This window comes from Eretmochelys imbricata, chromosome 1, assembly GCF_965152235.1.
Source record: "Eretmochelys imbricata isolate rEreImb1 chromosome 1, rEreImb1.hap1, whole genome shotgun sequence".
In the NCBI taxonomy this organism is placed as follows: domain Eukaryota; kingdom Metazoa; phylum Chordata; order Testudines; family Cheloniidae; genus Eretmochelys; species Eretmochelys imbricata.
In genome coordinates this window covers 111,570,179-111,592,888 of record NC_135572.1, presented here as the reverse complement: position 1 = coordinate 111,592,888, position 22,710 = coordinate 111,570,179, and the positions used below count along the sequence as shown (strand labels likewise).

The window sequence follows — 22,710 nt, the reverse complement described above, 5'->3', positions numbered from 1 at the left end:
GCACGATGGACAACATTTGAACCTTGGTGAGGGCATCACCAGGGAAAACACTTAGTATTAGTTAGCTTAGTTAAGAGTACTAACTATACACAACTAGAACAACTAAGTAAAAAATTGAGGGATTGTGAGGTTGCAAACACACATTTCTTAGCCCATGTTTTGAACATCTAAAAATATAGAAGAAAGATTTTTTAAAAATCCAATTTACATGTCACTATTTATGCTCCTTACTTGCCTTTGAATTGCCTGTCTGCTTGGGACAATGAAAATCAGTTTCACTTTGATCTTCTTAGATTGCAATGCTTAGGTTTCAAATACTGTAGGAGACCATTTGTTTACAAAAATCAGCCACTTCACTGGATTTTTATTTAATTGTCTTAAATTTAAATTTTGGGCTAAGTTTGAATTGATAGCATCCCTTTAATAATTACATTATTTTATAGTTTGTTTACAGGATTCCTTGGTAGCATATACTAAAGCTATAAAAATACAAGTCATTTTCTTACTTATAAAGGTCAGGCTGAGGTTGTTCACATTCAATGGTAGCGTGCAGTGCATCGATATCTTGTTCATTATGAAATGCCTTTGTATCTTGAACAGCACGGTAAGTCTAGAATGAATGAAAAAGGTGTAACAAAAATAATAAGCCAAAACACATGCGGTGACCAAGTTATGTATGTAATTAAAAGAAGGGCCATGAAGTAGGTACATTTTTCATATTTTGTGCTAGACTGTCAAGAGCCACGTAATCCTGATTCTTGTTAAAAAATATGCACTTCCAAATATAGATCTGGAATTTTCCTCTGCCTGTCATAACTCACAGATCGATTCAGTTTTCTTTGCAGTATGAACTCTCTTTTCCTCTAATCTAAGCAGCCTAAATTTTTAAGTGAAATATTTTTGCTTTCTCTTAACCTTTTACCTATTAACCTTTTACATAATAGGTGCATGCCTCAGTGCCCCCAATCCTGCACAAATCAGTATTGCACGTATGTATACACATGCACAACACTAGCTTGTGCTTCACCTCTGAGTGCCCATGTTGGGCGCATACAAAAGTGCAAGTACACATAAGCAAGCACCAGTTAAGAAATTCCTCATAAAATGGCTCAATGGTACGGAAGTAAGTTAATGACAGCTTAAATGAAAAAAAAAAATCACACAAACCAATATTTTGTTTACACTATTATATAGGATGTTACTGTGCATTGTATGCAAAAAAGTTTGTAATAGCATTTTTAAAATAAAAAAATATAGTATTTTATTACTTTATGACTAGATTCACCATCCAAACTAGCTGTTGTAACAAAACATGTTCCATCCCTTCTGCTGCTTGATAGAAATATTAAGTCACATGGGAATGTTTCATCTTCTTTTACCATCACAATGTCTCCAACCTAAAAAAAATAGAAAAGAAAACATGTTTATCATTAGTTAAATAGCCCAAAGATCAGATTCCAAGGATGAAATCCTTCTTCCATCGAAGTCTATGGAAAAATTTTCATTGACTTTAATAGGCTGAGATTTCATCACAAGACTAAGGAACTGCAGATACAATTCTCAAAAGAAGTACTACATCCTGTAAGACAATAAATAATACTTAGCACTGGGATAGTATCTATCCTCTGAGGATCTCAAAAGTACTTTGAGATCCTCAAAGGGCAGATTATTTTATTAAGCCTTACAACATCCCTTTTAGATATACACATGTATGGTATTATCCCTATTTTACAGATAAAAACACTGAGGCACAGATAGGTTACACCAGAGGTCGGCAACCTTCAGCATGCGACCCATCAGGGTAATCTGCTGGCGGGCCGCAAGACATTTAGTTTACGTTGACAGTCTGCAAGCACAGCCACCCACAGCACCCACTGGCTGGGAACGATGAACCACAGCCACTGGGAGCTGTTGGGGCCATGCCTGTGGATGGTCAACGTAAACCAAATGTCTCATGGCCTGCCAGTGGATTACCCCGATGGGCTGCGTGAGGAAGGTTGCCAACCCCAGGTTACACAATGAGCCAAGTCAGAAGCGTGACTCTGGAGTCTGACTCTATGCCGAAACTGGGGATGACCCAGTATCACTGGCTGTTGATATTGAGCTGGTTGAAAAAATTTGAAGTTCGGTTTTTTTTAATTGAAAGAAATTTTTAGCAAAAGTTTTCATGAAAAGTTCATCTCATCTCCCATCCACATTGGTGTCCAGTAAATTACTTCAGATTTCTGTAACCATAACTGATACTTTCATAGACCTTGTCAACAAGACTACAGGCTTCTTATAGAGTGCTATCGTTCAACAAACCAGCTCCCACAGTCAAAGATTATTTTAAAGATTTTTTCCCCCCATAGAGGCAGCTTCTGATATATAATTTTATACTCAAATTTAAGTACAGCAGGTCAAAGAAGGTCAAAAAATTGTAAGAATTTAGTCGGGGGGCTGTAAAAATATCAAAGGTTCAATGAAAAATATCAAAAAAATAAATGTTGGAATTTTGACGAGCTGAACATTCGACTAGTGTGGATTTCTTGGGTTGCCTACTTTATCATGTTAAGATGTCCTTGTCTAAATAGTTTTCTAGTTAATCATTTCCTCTTGTCAGAAGGATTTAGTGTGGTCACAATGAATTTCATAACACAAAATTATGACATTAAAGACTGAATTTTGACATCACCAAAACAAACTTTTAGGAGGTGAGCAATTCTAACGATACACAAATATTTTGGTAATTGACAAGGACCAAGTAAGTATAAAAGTAAAAATCAAGACAGGTTAGGTAGTACTTCATAAAATGTATTTTTACATTTCCCAGATTATGGAAGGAATTCCAAATGAATTAGCTCAGCTGCCTACCCAACTTCTGTATCTGCCGAGTATTGAGGTGTATCACACTAATTTATATGTTGGTGCCAAGGCGTAATAAATCTAGAATCCTTGTATCCTCCATTTTGTTTGTGTGTGTGTCTGACCATATGGCTATGGTCTCTGTTGCCTCCTCCTTTCTTTGTCTTCAATGCATCCAAAGGGTCTCTAAAATAGATTTCTTAGACTTTTTTGTCAGTAGTTTTTGGACCCAATCTGCTGCTTCAAAACCATGAACCCTTTTGAGTAGTCACTGACAAGCTTGCCTGCTGAGGATTCAAGCAGTAAAGCTCAGGAATGAATGAGCACAATCCACACTGACACTTTTTCTATAGGGTTCCAGCTTGCCACTGAAGGTATTTTAAAATCATAAAGAGAATGTATGCAGGAAATTCATAAAGATTGGTTTCTTGAGTTCCAAGAGTCGCAGACTACAAATAAAATGTATTGATTCTAGCAAGGGTTCACTCTGCAATCCATAGCATACAAAAAACTTGAGTTGATCTAGGAAACTGAGCAACCTGTAATAAGAACCTGCCAAAATGTGAATGATTAATAATTAAACTTATCCTAGTATTAATTCAAGAAGGGAAAACACAAGAGTTAGAAAGGTAAAAATAAAGCTCAGCAACAGGAAGCCTGTTAACCAAAATTGTTAAGTGCACCTCTGATTTCATTTACCAGTGCACTGGCGAAAAGAGGACTTTCCCTTTTAGTAACTTTTTTCTTTTGTTTATACTTATGTTGAGCAAAATTTCAATTAGTGTACTACAAACTACTAATTTTTCTATTGTTCTTTTTGATTTGGGCTGAATCATTATTAAAGTGAATACAGTTAGTATTAAATATGTATGTCCTAGATTTATGATACAGTCATTAGGCTGCAAAATTAAGGAACTAGCCTAAACAAGCTCTTTGATACAAACACACAGTCATATAAAGGCACGGAGTGAACTGTGAAAAGAAGGAATATTAAGAACATGTAAAGCACATTGGTCACAGACCTCTTATGACAAGAAAGTTGCAGAAGTCTACTACCTAGAAGACAAAGGAGTAATAACATCGATTTTCACCAAACAGTTAAGGAACAATAAAAATTAGGGCTGTCGATTAATCGCCGTTAACTTACGCGATTAACTCAAAAAAATTAATCGTGATTAATCTCAGTATTAATCACACTCTTAAACAATAGAATATCCACTGAAATTTATTAAATATTTTTGGATTTTTTTCTACATTTTCAAATGTATTTATTTATTTTAATTACAACACGAATACAAAGTGTACAGTGCTCACTTTATATTGTTATTTTTTATTTTAAATATTTGCACTATAAAAATGATAATAGTATTTTTCAATTCACCTCATACAAGTACTGTAGTGCCATCTCTTTATCGTGAAAGTGCAATTTACAAATGTAGATTTTTTTTGTTACATAACTGCACTCAAAAATAAAACAGTGTAAAACTTTAGAGCCTACAAGTCCACTCAGTCCTACTTCTTGTTCAGCCAATCACTATGACGAACAAGTTTGTTCACATTTACAGGAGATAATGCTGCCACCTTCTTATATACAATGTCACCTGAAAATGAGAATAGGCGTTCACATGGCACTTTTGTAGCCAGCATTGCAAGGTATTTAAATGCCAGATATGCTAAACATTTGTATGCCCCTTCATGCTTCGACCACCATTCCAGAGGACATGCTTCCCTGCTGATATTGCTAGTTGAAAAAACAATGCGTTAATTAAATTTGTGACTCAACTCCTTAGGGGAGAATTGTACGTCTCCTGCTCTGTTTTACCAGCATTCTGCCACATAGTTCATGTTATAGTAGTCTCGGATGATGACCTAGCACATGCTGGTCATTTTAAGAACACTTTCATCGCAGATATGACAAAATGCAAAGAAGCTACCAATGTGAGATTTCTAAAGATAGCTATAGCACTCGTCCCAAGGTTTAAAAATCTGAAGTGCTTCCAAAATCTGAGAGGGACAAGGTATAGAGCATGTTTTCAGAAGTCTTAAAAAAAGCAACACTCCAATGCAGCAACTACAGAACTCGCACCACCAGAATTAAATGTGCTTATGTTTACAAGAAACAAACAGTGAATTATATTTATACTGAAAATGGTAGCAAGAGTAATTTTTTTTTTGACTGTGAGGATTTAAGAATACCTGACTGGCACTAGAGCTACAGCTGCTTGTTTGAAAAGGGAAAGATGAAGAGACCCAAACGAACTGTGTGATAAGGATAAATGGTCTTAAAAAAAAAAATACTAGGCTAGTGAAGAGATCAGAACACCAAATGGAAGGGTCACAAGGAATTTTGCCAAGAGCTCTGACAAGACAATTCTGGCAAAGTAGGAGGCACCAGGGAAAAAAAAAACAGATTTTCCAAAGAGATGCCCATCAATTGTTTCAAACTGTTGACATTCTGAAAATTAAAACCAGGTAGGCAAGTTGCTTTGCTTATGAGAATTTACAGACATTAGTTTCTGAAAATAACCCCCAAAATATCAGGGGTGCAGGTACAAAGGTAGAAATCTAAAGGAGAGGCTTTATGATGCTGAAAAGGTACAAAGCGAGGATTGTATTCTGATTGGGCTGTGTCCTCTTTGGAAGGAGAAAGAAAAGGAGTACTTGTGGCACCTTAGAGACTAACCAATTTATTTGAGCATGAGCTTTCGTGAGCTACAGCTCACTTCATCAGATGTATACCGTGGAAACTGCAGCAGACTTTATATATACACAGAGAATATGAAACAATACCTCCTCCCACCCCACTGTCCTGCTGGTAATAGCTTATCTAAAGTAATCGTCAGGTTAGGCCATTTCCAGCACAAATCCAGGTTTTCTCACCCTCCACCCCCCCACACAAATTCACTCTCCTGCTGGTGATAGCCCATCCAAAGTGACAACTCTTTACACAATGTGCATGATAATGAAGTTAGGCCATTTCCTGCACAAATCCAGGTTCTCTCACTCCCTCACCCCTGATTTGTGCAGGAAATGGCCTAACTTCATTATCATGCACATTGTGTAAAGAGTTGTCACTTTGGATGGGCTATCACCAGCAGGAGAGTGAATTTGTGTGGGGGGGTGGAGGGTGAGAAAACCTGGATTTGTGCTGGAAATGGCCTAACCTGACGATTACTTTAGATAAGCTATTACCAGCAGGACAGTGGGGTGGGAGGAGGTATTGTTTCATATTCTCTGTGTATATATAAAGTCTGCTGCAGTTTCCACGGTATACATCTGATGAAGTGAGCTGTAGCTCACGAAAGCTCATGCTCAAATAAATTGGTTAGTCTCTAAGGTGCCACAAGTACTCCTTTTCTTTTTGCGAATACAGACTAACATGGCTGTTACTCTGAAACCTGTCATTTTGGAAGGAGAGGAATTAGTCAATGAATTTTGCATCAAAACTGGATTAAGAGAGATATCTTGCTAATCATTTTTACTTTCCTAGAGAGAGAGAGAGAGATGAAAACAGAAGAAAAACCACGAGTGAAGGGCTAGAAGTTAAGAAGGAGATAATGAAAGGACCAAGGAGGGTAGAGAGACAACCCAGCATAGGGAATTAATAGGGGAGAACCTAGCAAAGCAAGGATGAGGAAGGAAATGCTATAGCTTTTAACAATATTTTATTCAGATTTAATCGTTTTAAAATATTTTTCTAAACTTTTATTTTCCATATTGATGTAGTGAATACTGTGATCTTGAGTGCTCTACATTTTTGTCTAATTTGTTTTGCAAGTGGGGAAAGCGGGGAGAGATAAGCCTGATCCCTAAAAAAACACCCTGTGTTAGTTGTTACTTACTCTTAATTTTCGGCTTTGCTTTCTAACCAGTTTGCCATGCTGAATGAAATGAACAGGGCACTGGTTCATTGCATTGTCTGCTTTATGTCGAAGCCAATCTTCATAACCCTAGAAAAAAGTGAAGTGGAATGGAATAAAGTTAAGGAAATGCAGCTAGCCACACTTTACATTGCAGTTGTAGATCAAAGCTTTCTTACAAAAATAGTTAAAGAATTTTCGATTACAAAATGATAATAAAAACTAAAGCATATCACTAAAATCTTCAATAGTTTATTATTTAGCAAATCAGATGTGCTTAAATAACATAAGTGAAGATAATCTGCTGGTGTGAGTAGGCTTTGTGAAAAAATGCAGAGCCACTTCTTGGTCTCTCGTGAATAATGGGTAAACTCCAGCTCAATTTCCACCACTCCTTGCCCAAGTGCTCTGAGGGGTCTCCTATAAGGGTGGCTACTCAGGAGACAAAGTGTGCAGAATGCATTTGGTAAGGTTGGGCTCAACATGAAGCGATTACAGGGCTGGAATGAACTACAAACTGGGGAGTTTACCTGTTTGTTTTCTGATTACACTGAACTATTATTTGGTGTACACAATATACCAAACCTCCAGAATAAGTTTTGAGAAAGTGACCTTGATGATGCTTATTTTGGTTGATGCATTATTTCACCAATTTATAAGGTTACATTAGAGAGGAACATATATAAATATGGTTGAGGATCTCAGCAATACAATGATAACTCTGCTTTCAAATCTGTATAGCCATATTATAAAATTTAAAAAATTAGTTTTACTATTTTATTAGTTTTTTTAAAAAAATGAATGGATCCTTTTTTGGGGAGGTCAAAGTTCCTCCTACTTCCCATCCTCCCAAAATCTCTCTTGCATTAATTCCACGGAAGCCCCTAATACACACAAGAAGATCAGATGCTAGAACTGATATTTAAACAGAGAGCTGACCTAAGCAGCTCTTTTGCTTTAAATTCCCTGGAAATTCCTAGACACAAGCAATAGGTGCCATATATCCAGGGGCAGAATTCAGCATATTGCTTATGATTAATGACAACTGGAAGATGCAACAACAGCTGCTAACAATATCAAGTGACATTTTACCCCACAGATTTTCCATTCTTTTTATGAGAAAGGGTAACTTCAAGCTTATAAAGGATTTTCTGTGGCTGTATTTATTTTTTTTTCATTTTTAGAAATGCACCCATTACATGTGTGCAGGAGCATACACACAAATTAAAAAGCAATTTTACGTGTCAACCAAATATGAAAAGATAACTCCAAAATCCAGCTGAAGACACAAATATACCCCAGCAATGGGAGCAATCAAAATGCTGCTGTTTATAATTTCTTTACTAACTAATGAATGAGAAAAGGCCAGATGACCTTTAGATCCACTGAAGGTCATACTCCACAGGCTTTGCTAGACCAGCAGGAAAAGCAAATTCCAGAGTCTATGGCCATCAATTTAAAACATCCTGCCCTACTCGTCAGAAATTCCAATCAGCTAATCTCAATTGTTGTGTTAAAGAAATACAGTAGAACCTCAGAGTTATGAGGTTGACTGGTCAACCACACACCTCATTTGGAACCAGAAGTATGCAATCAGGTAGCAGCAGAGAGAGAGAAAAAAAAGCAAATACAGTACAGTACTGTGTTAAATGTAAATGATTAAAAATAAAGTTTAAAAAAAAAGATTTGACAAGATAAGGAAACGGTTTCTGTGCTTGTTTCATTTAAATTAAGATGGTGAAAAGCAGCATTTTTCTTCTATATAGTGTGATACAGCATGCCCAGAGGGCAGCAGGAGGGTGATAGAGGAGAGATATGTAAGCTCCAGGATGATGAGAGCCTTATTCCCTGTAGAGGGAAGAGAGGTTGCTATAGATTAATTGGCACACCTGAAGCCAATTAGAGCACCTGAAGCCAGTCACCTGATAAAACCCCCCTGCTTCAATCAGACAGTTGGAGGACTTGAAGCAGAGTGGTTTGGTGTTGGAGCAGAGAGCAGTTTGAAGGGAAGCAGAAGAGAGTTTGGAGAAGTGCTGTGGTGGGCCAGAAGACCAAGACCCTAGGTAAAGGGAAACCTGGCTTGTGCAGAGCAGAGGGACTCCACAGACACAAGGGGTTGGGAGAAACCTGGTCCAATCAGAGAAAGGGCAGGAAGCCCCATGAGCTGAAGGGCCGGAGAGGGAAGTAGCCCAGGGAAAGGAATCACTAGTTCAAGTAGTTTGCCGTGATCCCTAGGACCCCTGGGCTGGGACCTGGAGTAGAGGGCGGGCCTGAGTCCCTCCCTCTCCACTCCCCTTCTCTGGGATACTAGTGGGACAGTTAATACCCCAGATCTGGGGTGAGAAATGGAGCCCTGAACTCCCCCCACAAGAAGAGAAAGCGTGGGACCCATCATAGTAGTGCTGGTAATTTGCCACAATAGTAAAGTTTCAAAGCTGTATTAAGTGAATGTTCAGTTGTAAACTTTTGAAAGAACAACCATAATGTTCTGTTCGGAGTTATGAACGTTTCAGAGTTATGAACAATCTCCATTCCTGAGGTGTTAGTAACTCTGAGGTTCTACTGCAGGTGATTCCCCAGACACACAGAGCCTAAAAAACAGTGGGTTTAAAGGCTGGGATTTCAAATCTCATTGTAATTCAATGGGAGTTTTACTTTTAGTTTCCTTAGGCATGTTTGAAACTCCTTGCCTAAGAGAACAATATCACCATTTTGAATTGCACCCAGAAATGAATAGGGAACCAATGTAGCCTTTGGAGCCCTGTGTAACATGCTCCCAGCAGCTCACACGGGTATACAAGCGGCCCACAAAAGTCCACACCAGCTGTAGCTTCTGAGGGTAGTCACAAGGAGATACAAGTGTCGTGTTATGGGGAACACTTTGTAATAATCCAGTCTCTGAGTGTGGTCAAACCACAACGGAGTGTTAAAAATAATCCCCCAAATCTTAGAGCGGAAAAGCCACCCGTAAGAAGCTAGCTGCTGTGCTCCCCACAACCACCTAACGTCAGCAAATACTGACTGTGACTGCAGAGTACGGTCAGTCATGCAGTGTGAAGGACTGAAAACGCTGCTGTTTGTAATTTCTTTTACAACTAATGAACGACAAATTTGTAGAATAAGTATTCTCTGCATTCATCACTGCCACATGACTTGAAACAACTACAGTGGTAGCCAGTTATCCCAGCACGACACAACTGAAGTTACTTTCTTTCTAGAGATCAGAATTGGGGCAAGCCCAAATGTTGGCATGGAATATTGGAATAGAGAGGCCCCATTGCAAGCCAAGAAGTTTTGAACTGAAGGCTGACATATGAATCTCTCGATGTCCTATAATCTCCTCAACTTCTTTCTCTGAGCAAAGAAAACTTGTGTTTGAAGAAGTTAAGAAAAATAACTGGCTAATTTCTGTACGAAGAGTGTTGACTCCTGGCACTTAGCAGATAGCATCACACAATTTTGAGCAGAAAGTGTTAATACAGAGTCTCAAACAATTGTACCCTCTGTTGTATCATGTTAGATGGAATATATTGGCCCAAAGAATTAAAGGTGTCAACATGGTCCTGTCACTGTCCAATATTAAACAGTGTTAAACAAGGTTAGGTAGACCGAGATCTTAGCCTGCTTAATACCATGGCAAACACATTACCTTTTTTTTAACCTTCTAATAAAGATGCAGAAAAGAAGGAAACAGTTAAAGTTTTGAAATGTGAAGTATTAAGTAGGGCTTTCGTTTTAACAACATTTTTTGTTCTCTTTCCCTTTTGCTGGAGAAAGTTTTAAGAAAGACATCCCACCAAAATGCACCATCCCCATCTGACAGTGTCTTAGAGGTATTGAAGTGGTAATAACGGCCCTTTTGGGGAAAAGAGAAGAAGTTAGTTGAGATGGTTTGGAGGTGGTGGTGGTGGTTGTGGTGTTAAAGTCTGATTCTGTTTCTTAGAAGACAAAACAAACACACACTCAAAAGGGGAGAGAAAAAAAACTATAAAAAGACAGAAAATGCAGGCTTCTGTCTCATGTTGACTTTAACTTACACCTCACTGCTGAAAAAACAAAAGCATGGCATATTGTCTTATTAGCTACTCCAAGACTTGACAAACTTGTACTAGGACTGTTCAGGGCATTGCTTTTAGCTGCCTCCTTCTGGTCACAGGGTTATAGCAGTGCCATAAAACACAGTTTTAGCCAGCTAACCCAGATTCTTATTAGATAGAAGAAATAAGGTAGGGAAGGAAAAAAAACAATGTGCAGAGAGGCAGAAGGAAGTCTCACATCCCAGGTGATGGCTGGGATTTAGTCAGTCTCAATAGAGGGGGTGATGTCATTTTGGTCCCTCTCTCTGGCCTGACTTGGTCAGGACTTCTCTCAGGGTCAAGATGAAGGCCCAACTGTGTTACAGTGGATCCTGAGGTCTCAGGAAATGGAGTAGGTGACAGCTATGATGGTAAAGCTCACCCATTTCCTGATCTTCTGTCTCTTAGTCAGCGGTTGTTGGCAGCCCACTACCGCTAATTCTCCTCCAAAGTCTTTCTGAGGACCCCAAAAGGTAGTAATTGGTAAAATAGCTCTTCCCTTCACTATTTTATCCACCAATTAAGCCTAATTTTCTATACGCCAATTCTGGTTAAATTGATTTCTGGTCCAACATTTTTCTTGTTTACCAGACATGATTTTTAACTCAGTCCTTGAATTATGTCAGTAGGCCTTTTTGTTCGGATTAATTCAATTGATCTCTCTTTCGCACCTTTTCCCAGCAACATTTGTTGTTCTAGGTTATTGTAACATTTTATGAACTTTTACTCACTTTTCACAATAGAGCTCACAATTAGGGTAAATTTGTAAGCCCAATTATCACAACACTTCTTTCCTCTCTTCTCTCTCTATTGTTTGAATGAAACTGTTGGTGTCCTGATCTATGGCAGAATGCAGACTGGAGTCTGAATGGGAACAGGCTGAGCCAGTGTAATTGAAGATACGAAATTCTTACACAGATAAGTCATAGCATATATTCTGTGTAGGGTCCCCCACTGATTTTACTGGGATTCTAGATAGGTGTACCAATCCACTCTAGCAGATACCATTGCAGTACTGGGGTCACAGAGTGACAAACTGCTGTAATCCACTCTCTATGGCAATATTAATTTAAAATATACAAAAGAGAAAGGGAAGGCTGACACAGTTCCATAATATTATAGTATTATTTTACTTAGATTAGGGGAACCTTTATTAGGATCTTCCAAGCTACATTGATATGGCAAGTATTGACTTACTTGAATTTTATTATTTTAGTTTTTATAGATAATTTTTAAATATACTTGAAGCATTATTATATAGTATACTCAATAATTTGTAAGATCCATTAAATCTCGTTATAAACTGTTAATAGTTTGAGTAAAAATTAATGTGATCCATTAAAAGTCCATCTTGTGGATGCTGTATAGAGGTTGTCTATACATATCACAACACCTGTATGTTGGAAACTTCCTCACCAATAAGAGCAACAATTTTATCCCATAACCTACTGCTGTAATTCTTCCTCCACATATTTTAATTTTTTTGAATAGGTAGCTGAATAAATATTTAGGAACTAAAAACAAACATCTGGCTACTTTTAATAGACACAACTGTATAAACTACTCTTCAGAACACAGTTACACAAAGTACAAACTAACATTACAAAATAATTTTGAAACTTCTGTTGAATAAATGAAAGCCAGCATCGTTTAACAACCAATAAAATTCTACTTAAAACAGAGGCAAATAAAAAGTAAAGCCCTCAAAATAAAAGCAAAGCCCTCAAAGAAAAGATAACCCTTCCCATGAATCCCTAAGAACAAACAAAAGTAACATTGGCAGTTGTTTTAAAAAAAAAAATTTACATTTTCATACACTCTTCAGTTTCACTTCCCCGCTTCCCCCAAAGAAACTCTCACCTGTTTGATAGCTGTTACAGTGATGACAAAGAAAAGTGGAAGTCCACTTGTTACTGGACTGGTTGGTGTATCAATAATTAACTGCAACACAAAGAATAATCATACCATTTCCTGAATACTGTTCTGTGAATTTAATGCAATCATTTTCCAAGCATGAAATTTATATTGGGCTTTTAAAAAATATAACCATACACATACCATACACAACGCAACTTATTATTAAAAAAAGGAAAGTGCAATAAGAAATCAAGGTTATTTCTATTCACAATACCGTTCCCTGACACCATCTGTAATTGCAAATACATATAAGCCTATCCACCAATTCATGATCATGCACTCAGTCAAAATGGAGGTTACTTACTGTAACTGGAGGTTCTTTGAGATATGTGGTCCCTATCTGTATTCCACATGTGAGTATGCATGTGCGCCATGTGCTCAAATCTGGAAATTCTTCAAAGCAGTGTCAATTGACCTGCACTTGTGCAGTAGCTCCCCTTGCGCTCCCAACCAAGGAATAAAAGGCAGTGTGGATCAACGCCTCTCCAGTTCCTCCTCTTACTGCAATCCAACCAGATCTGAAGCAGAAGGGATGGAGGATGGAAAGCAGCAACTACAGACATAGCCATAGGAAAGGCAGCACTACAAACATCTCTGTGCCGCCTTCTCACACCCTCCTCCAGTCTGAACACTGCTTACCAGTCACCCATGTGTGGAATACACATAGGGACCATCACTTGAGGAAGAAATTGAGGTTACTTACTGTAGCTGGACATTTTTTGCGATGTGTGGTCCCTATTTACATTTCACACATGGGTGACTGGCAAGCAGTGCTCAGCCTAGAGAAAGGTGCAAGGAAGGTGGCAGCAGAATTGCTTGTAGTTATGCCCTTCCTACGGCTGCATCTGCAATTGCTGCTTGGTCTAGAGTGTAGTGTGTTATGAACATGTCAACAGAATTCCAAGATGCTGCCCTGCAAATGTCCTGCAGTAGAACGTCACATAGGGATGCCATGGAGCCAGCATGTGCTTGCATGGAGTGATCTATAATACACCCAGGAGCAGAATATTTGCTATTTTGTAGCATTCTATGTGCATTCCAAAACCCACTTAGAAATCCTCTGGGAGGATATGGCTTGCCCACACAATCTTTCTGCTATGGCAATAGAGTCTCAGAGATTTTCTAATTGGTTTGGTTGTTTGGCATTCTGCCTGCAATGTGAGCCTAATGTTGAGGGAGTGACGTCTCTTGTCTTTGGAAGAAGCATGGGTTTTGAGGAAAAATATAGGTAATGGTGTTGTCCGATAGATGTGGAAGTCAAACAAACAATCTTGGGGAAGAAATTTGGGGTATAATGTAAGGGAAACCTTCTCTTTGTGAAACATTTTATAGGGAGGATCTGCCATAATGGCTGCTAGCTCCGCGATCCTTCTGGAATGCTCGCGGTATTCAGCGAAAGTTGGTGGAGGTGGACCCAGGCTGAAAAGTGTCTCCATTTAGCTAGATAACAGACTCTAATAGAGAATCCTTTCTACTTTGGTTAAGGATTTCCTAAACCAGGGTGGCACATGGGCATTCTATTTCTGATGCCCATCCAAACACCAGGCCGTGAGGTGGAGTAATCCCAGACTGGGGTGCTTGATTTTCCCCCCTGTCCAGGGTTAGGAGATCTGGAAAAGGGAGGATCCTGACGGGAGTGTATGGACATTGTTAGAAGTTCCATGAACCAGGATAGTCTGGGCCAGCAGGGTGCTAGGAGGATGATGGGGGTTCTGTTACAATGGATCTTCCCTACGACTTGCAATAGTAGGCGGATGGAAAGAAAGGTGTATCTGAGGCTACCTGTCCAGGAGACCATCACCCTGGGAATCGCAATCCATGGCTCCCCTGGAACAATACAGGGGAAGTTTTCTGTTCATCTAGGACACAAAGAGGTCCCATAGCGGAGTACCCCATTTCCTACATATCTTGGTTAGGACTGTGTTGTGAATCTGCCATTTGTGGTCTACTTAGTTTGTTTGATAGGGAGTTACGAACATCTGGAAGGTATGCGGCCTGTATCATAAGGTGGTTTCTGGTACACCAGTTCCAAAGTCTGACTGCCTCCAGGCAGAAAGGACAAGATCTTAATCCTCTGTTTATATACCCCACCATGATTATATTGTCTGACATTATCTGTTCATGGAGTGGGCATATGAGGGGAAAGAAGCCTTGAACACAAGGCGGATTGCTCTCAGTTCCAGTAAATTTATATGCAGTCTGGCCTTTTTGGGGGTTCAGGTATCCTGAGCTGTGTGGTAGACCAGGTGAGGGCCCTCTCCCTGAGGGAGGCGTCCATCACAAAGGTTGCCCTTGGTATGGGGGGGCTGAAAGAAGTTCTCACCATGACTTTGTTTGGGTTCAACCACCAAGCAAGGGAGGTGAGAACTCTGATGGGAACAGTCACCTTGGAGTTGATGTGGTCCCTGTTTGGCTGGTAAGTCCAGTGGAGCCAGGCTTACAGACACAGTAAGTCGAGTCTGGCAAACAGCATCACATAGGTGTATGCAGCCACGTGACCCAACAGCAAGAGACGCTGGTGCATCATAGTTCGCGGTTTGCGGGTAATGCAGAAAATCAGGTTGCTCATCATGTGACATCTGTCTGTGGAAAGAAATGCTCTTGCAGAGACGGAATCCAGTCGTGCTCCTATTTTGCCTGGAGGCTCAGGTGGATGCTGGTAATAGTTTATTGTCCTCATGGGTGACAAAACGGACTTTATTTATACAAATGCCCAAGGTAGCAAGAAGTTGCCAAAGAGATCCTGTCACTGACATGAATTCCCCATGAGATCAGCCTACCAGAAGCCTGTTGTCCAGGTATGGGAACACTGTGTAGCCCTGCCACTTTATCTTGGCCAGGGGTCTCAAACATGCCGCCCGCGGGGCTATTTTCTGCAACCTGCCAGCTTCGCGCGGCCCCCCCAGCGTTTACCTAGAGGGCTCCCCGACTGCCTGCCCTGCCCACAGGCCGCTCCGGGAAGCGCCCGGGACCTGCCAGGAAGCTGCCCTGGCTGCGCCTCCAGATACCTCCCCCGAAGCTCCAATTGGCCGCGGTTCCCCGTTCCCAGCCAGAGGGAGCTGCGTGGGGCAGTGCCCAGAGGCGCAGCCAGGGCAACACACAAATCCCTGTGGCCCCCACACCCTCTCCCAAGTTCCGGCCGCTTTCAGGAGCAGCGCGGGGGCAGGACAGGCAGGCGGGAAGCCTGTCCCTGCCCCCAGTGTGCGCCAGGCCGGAGTGGCTCTTGGTAAACCCCACAACCCTCCTGCACCCCAACCCCCTGCCCTGAGCCCCCTGCTGCACCCCTCCTGCACCCTGACCCCCTGCTGCACCCCACACCCCTTCTGCACCCCGACTCCCTGCCCTGAGCCCCCTGCTGTACCCTGCACCCCGACCCCCTACCCCACCCCGCACCCCTCCTGCACCCCAACCCCCTGCCCTGAGCCCCCTGCACCCCTCCTGCACCCCCTGGGGGCAGGGAGGGGGCAGAGTAGCGGTGGGGATTTCGGGGAAGGGGTTGAAATGGGGGCAGGGAAGGGGTGGGAAGAGGTTGAGCCTCATGGAAGGGGTGGAGTCGGGGCGGGGGCAGCGCCGGGGAGTCAGTGATGCGGCCCTCAGGCAACGTACTAGTCCTCATGTGGCCCTCGTGGTCATTTGAGTTTGAGACCCCTGATCTGGGCTGCTACCACCCCTTAACCCCCGGTGTAAAAGGGATTCTGCCTCCAGATGAAAAATCAATTGCTGAGAGTGGTCCCCAAAGGGAAATTGGGAACGGGGTTTGTGATAAGGGAAAGAGAGAAACTCTGTGGAGTATCCCTGATGCATAATCTCCAGGACCCAACTGTCCGGGGTGATCTGGTTCCAGCTGTGGGCAAAAAGAGAGTAAGATGGCACACAAATGTGGGTGACATCAATGTGGTATGCAGGTCTCAACCAAAAATGGCCCTTGATCTGCAGTTGGGAGTGAGTGGAAGCTGTGGCAGTAGACGGAGCCGAGAAACAGCACCTATGAGTCTGCTGGCATTTGTACAGAGGCTCATGTGGATGCTGGCAATAGGGAGGGTGTAGAGGGGGTGGTCTTTGTCTAAAAGGCTGTCTCTGGTATTTTCTTCCTGGGGGAAGGAGGGGAAATCCCCAGGGACCGCAAAGTAGATCAAGTCCTTTAGTAACTGCAGGGACTCATCTGTATTTCCATTAAAAAAAAGATTGGACTCATTAAAGGGGAGGTCCTGGATGGTGATTTGGACCTTTCTAGGAAACCTTGACAAATGTAGCCATGAGTCCTGCCACAATACAAGTCCTGTGGCCAAAGTCCTGGATACTGTGTCTGCAGCATCCATCTCTGCCTGGAGGGCCATCTTTGCTATTAACTTCCTTTCATCTAGAAGGGACTGGAACTGGGTTGCCTATGGGAAGTTTATCTTTAAAGTCTGCAAGCCTGGCGTAGGTGTTAAAATCATATTTTGCTACCAATGCTGGTAGTTAGCTACGCGAAACTGCAGACATGTGGCGGAGAAGACCTTCCTTCCCAGGAGGTCCAGTCTCGTTGAGCCCTTATGTGCCTGGGTGGATTTCTGATAGTGCGACTGAGCTCTTTCCATGACTGTCTGTACCACCAAAGAACTGGAGGTAGGATGAGAAAACAAGAAGTCAGCTCCTTTGGCAGGAACAAAAAAATGTCGCTGGGCCCTTTTTGGTGTAGGGCCACAAGATGCTGGTGTGTACCATGCCACTCTGGCTGACTCTAGTACAGAGTATAATTGGAAGGGCCACCTTACTCCATCCCTGTAGTTGCAAAATATGTAGGAGCTAGTGTGGAAGGTCCTGAACTACCTCTATTGGGATCTGTAGATCATTTGTGACCATTTGTAAAAGCTGCTGGTACTGACAGTGATCATCACTGGCCGGGATGATTTAGTTGGGGATTGGTCCTGCTTTGAGCAGGGGGTTGGACTAGATGACCTCCTGAGGTCCCTTCCAACCCTGATATTCTATGATTCTATGACCTGGCAGAAGAGGCGATGAAAGAATGACAGCACTGTCTGGGGATAATGAAGACGATGACTATTGGAATTGTTGGTACCAGTGGAACTGGTTCTGGCTCCTCCTCCTTGTACACAGATGGAGCTGGCTGGCGAGAAGGGGAGGAGTGGTGCAACTTCTGAAAGGGATCCAGAGGCCCACCATAAGGATCCCACAGGCCCCAATAAGTCCAGAAAGCAGGATCCATCCATTGCAGTGGCTCCCAGGGGAATCTGTACCAGCAGTGCCTAGGAGGGCCATACCCGGATAGATGGCAAGTATGGCCTCTCGGCTGTCTGTTGGGGCTCCTGTGCCTGAGCGGAGATACTGTGTGGCTATCTCTTCTGACTCCTCCGATTACGAGGACTGTTCCATTGGTAGCAGGTTCCAGGTCGCTCCCGCCCAATGGTTGGAGATGGAACTGCACCTGAGACATCAGTAAAGATTCCTCCTCTGGAGAAAGGACATTCCTCAAGACAGCAGGGCCAGAAAAGAGACTGTGAGTAGGGGAGGAGTATGTCCTCTGGTGTTACATAGGTCCCTGTATGGCTTGGGATCCAGGGAGTTCCAACAGATATGTCTGAAGGACCCGGCTCATTTGTTGAAGCCGAACATTCTTTAGGTGAACAAGGCAGTACCAATAAGGAGTCTGGACCCACACTCAAATATGGAACTGGTAAGCATCTGTCCTTCCATTTCAGAAGCACAGTCACCATCGGATCCCTCGTTTTGCATGCCTTGCCCTCCAACCTGGGGATCTTCTGCAGAGCCACTTCCATGGGTTCCAGACGTGATGTCTCACCCAACCTGGACCGGCTTGTGGAGGAAACACATTTGCTAGAGACAGTCCTCTGTGTGGATCTGTCCTTGCACCCATGAGAGTGCCCTCTATTCTCATAGAAAGCCCTGAAGGAAAAGTCCTTGGGCTTTGGGGATAACTGTTTCGCTCCAAGCCATGTACTTGGAGGGGCACTGCTGGTTGGTGGAGGCCAATTTACAGGCAGGTCTCCTGGGCCTTGATCAGAGCGGGGCCTCATAGCCTCCTCCATCAGGAACTTAAGTCAGGGCTGCCAGGTCTCTTAAGTTCTTGGTGGAAAGGATCAACAGATACTGCACCTGCAGAGATATATACTTCTCCCAGACAGTACAGGCACAGTTGATCGTTGCTGATGGAGAAGGAGCAAGGGCAGGAAATGCAATTCTTGAAGCTCAGGTCTCTGGACATAGTCCTGGGCCTGGAGAAGATTTCCCCCAACTGGGAGTGAGGGAACTACTCTATACTAACCATAGACTATACTAACTACAAACTAGTTAAGGGTCTCTAACTGATCATCATATTTAGGGTCAGGAAGGAATCTTCCCTGGGGTCAGATTTTCAGAGACCATGGTGGGTTTTCGTCTTCCTCTGCAGCATGGGTCACGGGTCACTTACAGTTTAAACTAGTGTAAATTGTGAATTCTCTGTAACTTGAAGTCTTTAAATCATGATTTGAGGACTTCAGTAACTCAGCAAGAGGTTAGGGATCTATTACAGGAGTGGGTGGGCAAGGTCCTGAGGCCTGCAATGTGTAGGAGGTCAGACTAAATGATCATGATGATCCCTTCTGACCTTAAAGTCTATGATTCTATAAGTTAAGATAGACAAACTATTTACAAGTATTTTATGTTACAGTTTATACATGGAGTGAAGGACACAATTCTGACTCTGGCCATGTGGAGGTAAGAAGGAACTGGGCGGGTGTTGACCCACACTGCCTTTTATGCCCTCAGTCAGAAACATGAGGGGAGCAACTGAGCAAGTGCGGGTCAACAGATAATGCTTTGAATAATTTCTAGATTCAGACACATGTGTACTCACGTGTGGAATACACATAGGGACCATCACTCAAAGAAAAAGAACAAGTTTTGCAAGATTGCAACAGCAATAAGTCTTCAACAAGTTAGGTATCTGGAAATGTCTGAATTTTTATTCTTTGCTTTCAAACCTATGAGGCACTTCTTTGAAAAAATATTTTGTCGAAAGAAAATCTGAGCACATTCTTGTTGAAAAAACCTTGAGTTATCTGGTTAAGGTCCCCTCCATTTAAAAAAAAAAAAAAATCAAACCGAGTGGGCTTCCAATATTCCTTTTTTTTTTTGGGGTTGAACCTTCAAATCTATCACTCTAGTTCTAGATCAGGGGTCTCAAACTCAAATGACCACGAGGGCCACATGAGGACTAGTACGTTGGCCTGAGGGCACAATCACTGGCCCCTGTCCCACTCTTTCCACCCCTTCCCTGCCGCCATTCCAACCCCTTCCCTGATATCCCCACCCCAACTCCACCCCCTCCCTTCCCCCAGGGGGTGCAGGAGGGGTGCAGGGTGCAGCAGGGGGCTCAGGGCTGGGGGTCGGGGTGCAGGAGGGGTGCGGGGTGGGACAGGGGGCTCAGGGCAGGGGGTCGGGTTGTGGGGTGCAGCAGGGGGCTCAGGACAGGAGGTCGGGGTGCAGGAGGGGCGTGGGGTGCAGTAGGGGGTTGGGGTGCAGCAGGGGTTTCAGCTGCAGGAGGGATTCGGGGGGCAGGCTCCGGCCTGGCATGCACCGGGGGCAGGGCAGGCTCCCCGCCTGCCTGCCCTGCCCCCACGCCGCTCCGCGATGCGACTGGAACCTGGGGTGGAGGCCCACAGGGGTCTGTGTGTTGCCCTGGCCGCACCTCCAGGCACCGCCCCCCGCCGCTCCCATTCGCTGGGAACAAGGAACCGTGGCCAATGGGAGCTTCGGGGGAGGTACCTGGAGGCGCAGCCAGGGCAACACACAGACCCCTGTGCTCCCCCTCCCCCCGGTGTGTGCTGGGCCGGGCCGGGCCTGAGCCACTCTAGGTAAACACTGGGGGGGCCGCGTGGAGGTCGCGGACCACAGAAAATAACTCTGCGGGCCAAGTATTTGAGACCCCTGTTCTAGATTAATAAAAAACAATAGTTCTGAATAAATATAGTGAAACCTGCACTAAGGACCATTTTCAAATTGCTTGTCCATTTAATAGTACCACAGGTGACTATTTTTTCTGATCTCTAATGTTCTTTTGAGGCAGGCAGGCACAAGAAAAAAAATCCTTAAGAACTCACTCACTCACTCACTCTTTTTTTATTTGTTTAATGTTAAGAGGAATGAGTGTAGGGTTGGGAATGAGGAACTCCAAATTCTAATCAGAGTTCTGCCACTTGATTGCTGTGTGACTCTGACCAAGTCAATAAATATTTATTCTATATCCCCATCTCTAAAATGGAACAACATTTACATACCTACTTTATAGAGGTGCTGTGATGATTAGTTAATGATTGCCCAGTACTTTGAGCATATAAAGTATCCTCTAAGTTTTAGATATCGGTATCTGCTAAATACTTGGATGTTCTTTCAAATGGTACCCTTTAAAATACCATATAAAACCCATTTCAAAGATTAGTAGGAACCTAATGGAATGAATCCTTGTTTTAATTGGGTAAAAGTTTCTATCTTTTGGAAATATCCAAGCCTGTCCCCATAGTGAAAGTAGTTAATTAGGGTAAATGCTTGCTATGATGAAGGTGGTCGAAACTTTGGAGGAAGGGATCAGGAACTGATGGAATTCAAGATGCTAAGGAAAACAAGACACAAGAACAGCAAAACAAGACACTGGACTTCAGAAAGGTGGATTTCAACCAACTCAGAAAAAGAGTAGGCAAGGTCCCATGAAAAGACAAATTAGGAAGTACAGGAGTTGAAAGGGGCTAGCAGTTCCTAAAAGATGTAATACTAAAGCCTCAACATCATGCTGTTCCAATGCAGAGGAAAGATAAGAAAAGCAACAGGAGGCCAATGTGGCTGCACAAGAACCTTTTTAGCTATAAAAACCAAAATGGATACATACAGGGAATGGAAAGAGGGCCAAATCATCAAGGAAGTATACATAGGAACAGCGCAAGTGTGTTTGCATAAAATCAGGAAAGCTAAGACAAAGAATGAGTTATAGCTGGCAAGAAATGTTAAAGACAACAAGAAGGGGTTCTTCAAATAAGTCAGACAAAAAAGAAAGATCAGGGATGGTGTGGGTCCACTGCTCAATGGAGAAGGTAATTTGGTAACCAAAGATGATAGGAAGTCAGAGCTGCTCAATGCCTACTTTGCTTCAGTCTTCTCACAAAAAACAAAATGTGACTGGACAACTAGTCAAATTAATACAGACAATAAAGGGGAAGGGATGCAGATAGGGATAAGTACAGAACATGTCAGATCTTCTAACCAATTTGAATGAATTCAAGTCAGCAGGGCCTGATGCTATTCTCCCCAGGGTACTCAAGGAATTAGCTGAGGAAATCTCTGAGCCACTAGCAATAATATTTGGAAACTCATGGATGACAGGACTGGTCCTGGAAGACTGGAGAAGGGCTAACATAGTGTCCATCTTTAAAGAGGGGAAAAAGGAGGAGTCAAGCAACGATAGACCAGTCAAGCAACTATAGACCAGTCAGCCTGACCTCGATACCTGGGAATCTACTAGAGCAGTGTATAAAACATTCAATTTGTGAATACCTGGAGGATGAAGGGGTAATCACTAGCAGCTAGCATGGATTTACTAAGAACAAATCATGCCAAACCAGCTTGCTTTCCTTCTTTGACAAGATAACTGGTTTGGTGGGTAGGGGGAATGTGGTGGACATAATATACTTGGACTTCAGCAAGGCTTTTGAGACAGTCCCACATGACATTCTGATAAGCAAGCTAGAGAAATGCAGGCTCAGCGGAACTACCATTAAGTGACAACATAACTGGTTAAACAACCGCAAACAAAGAGTAACTATTAATGGAATGATGTCAGATTGTACGGAGGTCTCAAGCGAGGTTCCACAGGGATCTGTTCTGGGTCCGGTGTTGTTTAACATCTTTATTAATGACCTGGATGTAGGAATACAGCATACTGATCAAGTCTGAAGATGACAAAGCTAGGAGGGCTTGCCAACACTTTGGAGGATACAGTTAAAATTCAAAGGGATCTT

General features: G+C 42.6%; 1 protein-coding gene across 1 annotated transcript in view; it reads right to left on the bottom strand.

Moving 5' to 3' along the window:
• ATP11A (ATPase phospholipid transporting 11A) overlaps positions 1 to 22,710 on the bottom strand; it is a 225,678-nt gene that overhangs the window by 77,042 nt on the left and 125,926 nt on the right. Inside the window, exons 4-7 of the mRNA XM_077813627.1 lie at positions 12,641 to 12,721; positions 6,687 to 6,794; positions 1,269 to 1,397; positions 507 to 610 (exon numbers count right to left, since the gene is read on the bottom strand). Of these exons, the coding sequence (XP_077669753.1) occupies positions 507 to 610; positions 1,269 to 1,397; positions 6,687 to 6,794; positions 12,641 to 12,721 (422 nt within the window). The remainder of the gene's footprint in view (positions 1 to 506; positions 611 to 1,268; positions 1,398 to 6,686; positions 6,795 to 12,640; positions 12,722 to 22,710) is intronic.